The sequence below is a fragment of the Tachysurus fulvidraco genome, chromosome 3 (genome assembly GCF_022655615.1).
Source record: "Tachysurus fulvidraco isolate hzauxx_2018 chromosome 3, HZAU_PFXX_2.0, whole genome shotgun sequence".
Lineage (NCBI taxonomy): Eukaryota > Metazoa > Chordata > Actinopteri > Siluriformes > Bagridae > Tachysurus > Tachysurus fulvidraco.
This window is the reverse complement of record NC_062520.1, coordinates 30286929-30294571: the sequence shown is the minus strand read 5'-3', so window position 1 is coordinate 30294571 and position 7643 is coordinate 30286929. Positions and strand designations below refer to the sequence as shown.

General features: G+C 46.3%; 1 protein-coding gene across 2 annotated transcripts; it reads left to right on the top strand.

Moving 5' to 3' along the window:
• The first annotated feature begins 310 nt into the window (after positions 1-310).
• On the top strand, positions 311-4760 carry snai2 (snail family zinc finger 2). 2 transcript variants are annotated; one of them, XM_027148722.2, is made up of 3 exons: positions 311-460; positions 3123-3647; positions 3843-4760. In XM_027148722.2, the coding sequence occupies exons 2-3, from the start codon at positions 3158-3160 to the stop codon at positions 4022-4024; spliced, it is 672 nt and encodes a 223-aa protein (XP_027004523.2). In that variant the 5' UTR covers positions 311-460; positions 3123-3157; the 3' UTR covers positions 4025-4760. The 2 variants fall into 2 exon arrangements, with proteins under 2 accessions (XP_027004523.2, XP_027004516.2); XM_027148715.2 differs by lacking the exon at positions 311-460 and adding an exon at positions 1086-1534.
• Positions 4761-7643: the final 2883 nt, after the last annotated feature.

Below are 7643 nucleotides of genomic sequence, written 5' to 3'. Positions count from 1 at the left end.
AGAAATGTGAGATATAAAGTCAGAATTCTGAAGAATAAAGTCAGAATTCTGAAGAATAAAGTCAGAATTCTGAGATATAAAGCCAGAAATCTGAGATATCAAGTCAGAATTCTGAGATATAAAGTCAGAAATCTGAGGTAAAAGTCAAAATTTTGAGATATAAAGTCAGAAATCTGAGATATAAAGTCAGAAATCTGAGATATAAAGTCAGAAATATGAGATATAAAGTCAGAATTCTGAAGAATAAAGTCAGAATTCTGAAGAATAAAGTCAGAATTCTGAGATATAAAGCCAGAAATCTGAGATATCAAGTCAGAATTCTGAGATATAAAGCCAAAAATCTGAGATATCAAGTCAGAATTCTGAGATATAAAGTCAGAATTTTTAAGAATAAAGTTGCAATTATGTTTTATTATTTGTAAAACGAGGCGGAAAAAAGTTTCTATAATAATCCCATCAGGTAAGGCGTAAAAAGAAAAGCTGAAATTTTGCGCTTTAAAATGAGAAAAACGTATTAAAGACGTGGCATGGTGACGTTTCCCCCGGGGATCCGAGGGGAATTGGTGTGGTGTGTTTGGTGACTGTTTGAGCACAAGAGGGCGCTAGTGCACCTTTCTTGCGCGTGCTTGTCTACAACCTGTGTAGTTATCTGAGTAGCTTTAATCAGTAAAATGATGCATAATTACATTCATACAACAAAAAAACATGTTTTGTTTCTTTGCTTGCTTTTAATAAATTGGGTGAATGTTATTAAACGTTGCATAATTTGGACTAACTATAGTTAGGGTTCGGCAAACGGCTATAAACGATTAAAAAAAAACACGCATTGCGTTTGAAAATTGAAAAAATGTCATCACGCGTCAACATGTAAACACGTGTGAAACACGTGATCAAGCTGACAACGTGCAAAGTTATTGAAAATCATATTAAAGGTTTTTAATACTGATGTGTAGATGTGGCCGTCTGAACGTGATAAGCATGTTTTTGTTGTTGTTTTTGTTGTTGTTTTTGTTCTTGTTTTTGTTCTTGTTTTTGTTGTTGTTTTTGTTGTTGTTTATGTTTTTGTTTTCTTTTCACCGCTTGAGCGCTTCTTCTTCAAAACAAACAAAAAACCACCTGTCTCCTTCTCTACCGACTCCGTAACTCCTCCCATTTAGAATAACGTACCAATAGAATGAGCGAGAACACCGTTATGTAAATAACTTCCTAAGTTAAACACCGCCTTTGGCACCTGATTGGACACAGCCGGGCCTGGGCTATGTAAATAAGCGTAAGCCCCGCCTCCTGCACCTGATTAGGGAGTATTTGATGGCGCTCTAGCGGCAGTGTGGAAGTTTTTGCGCGTCGCTGCTGGAGGATGTCTGTGTGTCGGAGACTGTGAGGATTTAACCTGCTGACGCGGATTTCGGCTTTTCCGTTACATTTGTCTTCTTGTTGTGGGAAAACTTTTCCAAGATGCCGCGCTCGTTTCTCGTCAAAAAGCATTTCAACTCCGCCAAGAAGCCGAATTACAGCGAACTGGACTGTCCAACAGGTAACGGCACCAAACTGAGCCTTAACACTGAGCGCCTTAACACTGAGCGCCTTAACACTGAGCGCCTTAACACTGAGCGCCTTAACACTGAGCGCCTTAGCACTGAGCGCCTTAACACTGAGCGCCTTAACACTGAGCGCCTTAGCACTGAGCGCCTTAACACTGAGCGCCTTAACACTGAGCGCCTTAACACTGAGCGCCTTAACACTGAGAGCCTTAACACTGAGAGCCTCAACACAGCGCCTTAACACTGAGCGCCTTAACACTGAGAGCCTTAACACTGAGCGCCTTAGCACGGATAGCCTTAACACTGAGAGCCTTAACACTGAGAGCCTTAACACTGAGCGCCTTAACACTGAGCGCCTTAGCACTGATAGCCTCAACACTGAGATCCTTAACACTGGGAGCCTTAACACTGGGAGCCTCAGAATTAAGAGCCTCAGAATTAAGATCCTTAGAATTAAGATCCTCAGAATTAAGAGCCTCAACACTGATAGCCTTAACACAGAGAGCCTTAACGCTGAGCCTTATTATTAAGAGCCTCAACGCTGAGAGCCTCAACGCTGAGAGCCTCAACGCTGAGAGCCTCAACACTGGGAGCCTCAACACTGGGAGCCTTAACACTGAGAGCCTCAGAATTAAGAGCCTCAACGCTGATAGCCTCAACGCTGAGAGCCTTAACACTGAGAGCCTCAGAATTAAGAGCCTCAGAATTAAGAGCCTCAGAATTAAGAGCCTCAGAATTAAGAGCCTCAACACTGATAGCCTTAACACAGAGAGCCTTAATGCTGAGCCTTATTATTAAGAGCCTTAACACTGAGCGCCTTAACACTGAGCCTTAGAACTAAGAGCCTCAACACTGAGTGCCTTAGCACTGAGCGCCTTAACACAAAGCCTTAGCACTGAGAGCCTTAGCACTAAGAGCCCTAGCACTGAGAGCCTTAGCACTGAGAGCCTTAGCACTGAGAGCCCTAGCACTGAGAGCCTTAGCACTGTGAGCCCTAGCACTGTGAGCCTTAGCACTGAGAGCCCTAGCACTGAGAGCCCTAGCACTGAGAGCCCTAGCACTGTGAGCCCTAGCACTGTGAGCCCTAGCACTGTGAGCCTTAGCACTGAGAGCCCTAGCACTGAGAGCCCTAGCACTGTGAGCCTTAGCACTGTGAGCCCTAGCACTGAGAGCCCTAGCACTGTGAGCCCTAGCACTGTGAGCCTTAGCACTAAGAGCCTTAACACTTGCTGAACTCTGAATAGCTGGTCACGTGATCATGGACCGATATAAACACGGTGAACAGATTAGTTCTTGCTTTAATACGTCTCTGTCTTCACTTAGCCTACATTTCTAGGTAAAAGGTGCGTATTAAAGCTCCGACTGAAGGCACCACTGATTGTTGTTCTAAAGCTTCTGTAGCTGTTTTGTTCCTTTCACATGTAAAGGTTCTCTACATGCCCTGTATCAGATCCCTATCCTATGGGTACAGAGCTGTACCTGTTGCCATGTTGTCTGACAGGTGTCCTCAAGGTGCAACACAAGTAACCTTGTTATTGGTTGTCGGTTGTTTTGACACGTGCACGTTTTTGCGCTTTGCAGCGTTCGTGTCTCAGCATCTCTTCAAAAGCCTGGTGATGCCCGTGATCCCGCAGCCAGAGGTGCTGAGCCCGGTGATGTACAGCCCCATCACCATGTGGACGGTGAGCGACTCTCCGCCGTCGCCACTTCCCACCGACCTCTCGCCTGTGTCTGGATACCCGTCGCCCAAAGACAGCCACGAGATCCCGAGGAGCGACGAGGACGATCACGAACATGATCACGAGCAGCCGGCCTCCATCACCACCACCACCACCACCAACGGCTCGGACGTTGCGGAGAAGTTCCGCTGCGCTCTGTGTCACAAGTCGTACTCGACGTACGCCGGCCTGCTTAAGCACAAGCAGCTGCACTGCGACGCTCACACGCGCAAGGCCTTCAGCTGCAAGTACTGCGAGAAGGAGTACGTTAGCCTCGGTGCGCTCAAAATGCACATACGGACACACACGCTGCCGTGCGTCTGCAAGCTGTGCGGCAAGGCTTTCTCACGCCCGTGGCTGCTCCAGGGACACATCCGCACACACACAGGTGAGTCAATCAGACAGGTTTATGTGTTTATACACAATGCAGTTATATACAGTACAAAACCTGGTGTGTTCATTCGGTGCTTTAAGAAAGGATCCATAGTGGACACTTCATGCACTTTTTTGTGGTATAAGAGACAAATCTAGCACAACAACTAAACTGAAGTGTGTTTGTGTGTGTGTGTTTCGTTGGTTCCAGGCGAGAAGCCGTTCTCGTGTTCCCACTGCAGCCGCGCGTTCGCCGACCGATCCAACCTCAGGGCTCATCTGCAGACGCACTCCGACGTCAAGAAGTACCAGTGCAAGAACTGCTCCAAAACCTTCTCCAGAATGTCTCTCCTGCACAAGCACGAGGAGTCGGGATGCTGCGTCGCCCACTGACCCCCACCCCCCCCATCCCAACAGCCTTCCCACCCCTCCCCCTCCCCTACCCCACCCAAAACAACCCAAACCAAACTGCTCTGGAAATTCACAGTGCCTTTTTAAAAATTGCAATATCGCTCAATTTCCACGCACAGTATTCCTAATTCCGGGGGCGCGTGTAACTGAGTGTGTCTTTTTCTTTTTTTCTTTTTTTTTTTTTATAAATCATGCGCTCCATCATGTGCTTCCTATTTGTAAACAGTATTCTGACTGTCTAATTTTTTTTTAAACTTTTTTTCTCCTCCATGTTGGCCTATTTTTTTAATCCTTGTGTACTGTAAGGAAATGTTTACTGCTCCGCTCAATCACCAAAGGAGGCCAGAGCGATAACCTCAAGCTGAATGTTATCCGTTACTGGATATTTCACGGTTAGCTCGACAAATATAGCCATATGACCAAAAAAAAATGACTTGGACCAAAAAAGCCATCGTTGTATAGGGAACAAATGCAAAGTATTTAAAAGCGAAGCGGACGATCACCGATCACGCCGTGACAATCGGACTCGCAGCAGAGCTTTTTCTAATCGATTATTTTTTTATACATTTTTGAATGTACGTATGACTGAAAAGATTGTATATTGTTCTTATGTATGCATTTAATTGGAATCAGTCTTTTTTTCTTTTTTTTTTTGTGTGTCTTGTTTTTATTTTTATTTTTTTTTATACACTTTATGAATAAAAAAAGCTACTTGTTATTTTTTAAATATTCCTCTGTTGATGCTGAAAATCAGAACCGAAATCAGTGCAGGTGTAAAGTGTTAATCGTAGCGCAGAAGCTGCGTGACCGCTTTCGGAGAGTCGAGTCGTGTCGAGTCAAGTCGTGTACTGACACGCAGGTCTAACGTGAACACAACCCGGAGCGTGCTAAAGAAGTTCCCATGTGCCCTGCAGTCACGTCAAACCTCCAGAAAATTACAGGCGGTGTGTGTTTTAACTCCGAGTCACAATGCAAGCGCTTGTTCGCTCGTTGCTACAGCAGTCATTTGACTCACTAATCGTTCACCTGATTCATAAGGCAGAGACATTCTGCTCATTTTTCCGGGCCTGGTTTCCTCTCGTGACTAAGTGGAGAGTAATAACGGGGCTGTGAGAAAGCGACGGGATACGTGTTCAGGAGACGTCCGGACAAACCGGGGAAGAAGATCACAATCTGTTGAATAAAGAATCAAACTGATCGGTCGAATCAAATCGGTCGGTTCTAACGAATCAAATGGATTGGTTCAAACGAATAAAATCTCTTTGCAGAATAATATAGAAAGTGATGCAGTCATGCCGTTTCGGAGACTCTCGGCTCTCGGCCTGCTCTTTTCTTTTTTTTTTTGCAGACCTGTTCATGTCCCTGAAAAAATGTCACACTTCCTCCCTATGTAGCTCTCACTTCCCTGCCATTTGCTCCGAACGCCTCGGCTCCTGCAGGACATCCTGTGCAGAGGAGAGACTGCAAGCTCTCTAGATGATTCGATTAATAGCATGTGCTCTCGGTCATAATGTCGGATCTCATGACCATATTTGAATAGCGCCCTTTCACACGGGCTAGCGGATCCGCTCCTGCGCTACCGTTTCCACCGCTCTGAAGAGTGTGAAGGAACGTTTGGACGTTTAGGAGCTGCTATGAATGAACACTTGTGTCGTTGCCTCTGGGGTATGAACATTTTTAAAGAGACTTGTATTTAAGGGGGGTGGGGGGGGGGTTCTGACTCAGAGACCAGCTATTCCAGGTGATGAAGCGTAGAGTTAGATAGCGCATAATGCAGGTGTTCAGCTGGACTTTCCCCCGAATGACTCGGAGCAGCGAGCGGCCTCGGACACGGCGCTTCGACGTTTCGACAAATAAACATAAATCCGTTTAAAACGAACCAAACAAAAAAGATGTCGCACCTTTTGTTACAGATCCTGAAAATAAGCCCATTTTGTTTTGTTCTCTGGACAGGAAGTTGCGTCATCCTAATTTCCTGAAGATCACAAGAAATGTAGACCTTCTTCTTATTATTATTTATTAAGCATTATTTCCTTGATGTTCCTGTTAAATCCTCATCCCGGTTACTCCGTTCCATCCATCGCTACTCCTTCTTCCGTCCTTCTTACTTTCCTTTGATTCTTTTTGCTTTTTCTTTCTCTCTCCCTTTCTTTCTCTCTCCCTTTCTTTCTCTCTCCCTTGCTCTCCCTTCCTTGCTCTCTTACCTGATTAGCTCTCCTTCTTTTTCTTACCTTCGTTTATTTATTTAGTTTTATTTCTTTTATATTTTTTCTTCTTCACTTTTGTTCTTTCTTGATTTAGTTCCCTTTCTTTTCTTTATTTTTTTCTTTTTTTTTTATTTTTCCCCTTTTTGTCTTTACTCCGTTGTGTTTCTTCTGTTCATTTTGATTGTTTTTCTTTCTTTCTTTCTTCTTAATATACACAGAGGGGTTCACATACTTTTGCATATTTGAATGCTTTAATTCTTTGATTGATTACAAATCATCACGTCTGTAACGAATCATTAGCATTTCTTTAAAGATCAAATCTCTCTCTTTCTCTCTCTCTCTCTCTCTCTCTCATTCTCTCTAGAGGAGAGGGTGAGAGAGAGAGAGAGAGATAGAGAGCGAGAGAGGGAGAGCGCGAGCGCGAGAGAGAGGTAGAGAGAGCGAGAGCGAAAAAACAACGAGAGAGGCGAGAGGAGCGAGAGAGAAAGCGAGAGCGAGACGAGAGAGAGAGACAGACAGGACAGAAAAAGAGATGCGAGAGAGAGAGTCAGCATCAAAAAAGAGAGAGCGAGCGAGAGAGAGAGAGAGATAAGCGAGAGAGAGAGAGATACAGAGGGAGACGCAGAGAGCAGAGAGAGGGAGAAGAGAGAGAGAGGCAAGAAGAAAAGAGAGAGAGGCATCACGCGCAGAGGACTAGGCGGGGTTGAGAGATCGCCGTAGTTAGAGCTAGCGCAAAAAATCACGCTAGCTAGCGAAAGAGAAGCGCGTAGAGTAGCAGACGCGAGCAGAGAGACACACGAGAGCGAATTGCAGCGAACGACACACCGAGCGCGAACAGAGGGAGAGAGAGAGAGAGATCGAGAGAGAGAGCGAGAGAGAGAAGAGAGAGAGGAGAGACAAAAACAGCACAAGAGAGGGAGCGCAGCAGAAGAGAGCAGCGAGGAGAGAAGCGAGACGAGCGAGAGAAGCGGGCGCGCTGAGCGCAAAACCTAAAACGGAGGCACGCAAAGAGCGAAGCGGCCGCCGCGCGCGAGAGACGCGCGCACGCGGGTAGAGCCGAGAGAGAGGGACGCGCGCGCGAAAACCACAGACGCATAGACAGACACCCCTACCACGCGGGCCCACGACCTCGGCGCGCGCGCACGCACGCGCGCGCGAGCGCGCGCGAGCGCGAGCGACACGCGGGCGCGCGCGCGCGAAACCAAACGTCGAGCGCGAAACCTACATGAGCGCGCATACGAACGGAGACGTGATCGCGACGCGTGAGATGACAGGAGCGAGCGCGCGCGTGCGCGCGCTAGTCCGGCTCTGCTCTCGCTCACTAACGGTCGCGCTCAAATCTCTGCGATCGCACTAGCTAAAATCTGTCTCTTCTCTTTATCTTGTCTCTCTCT

What these genes read in the sequence shown, in the direction of transcription:
- snai2 (XM_027148715.2), top strand. Translation starts at nt 1,456, where the DNA reads ATGCCGCGCTCGTTTCTCGTCAAAAAGCATTTCAACTCCGCCAAGAAG. An exon ending in CGAACTGGACTGTCCAACAG is followed by an intron (nt 1,535 to 3,122) that starts GTAACGGCACCA and finishes TGCGCTTTGCAG; the next exon opens with CGTTCGTGTCTCAGCATCTC. An exon ending in ACACATCCGCACACACACAG is followed by an intron (nt 3,648 to 3,842) that starts GTGAGTCAATCA and finishes CGTTGGTTCCAG; the next exon opens with GCGAGAAGCCGTTCTCGTGT.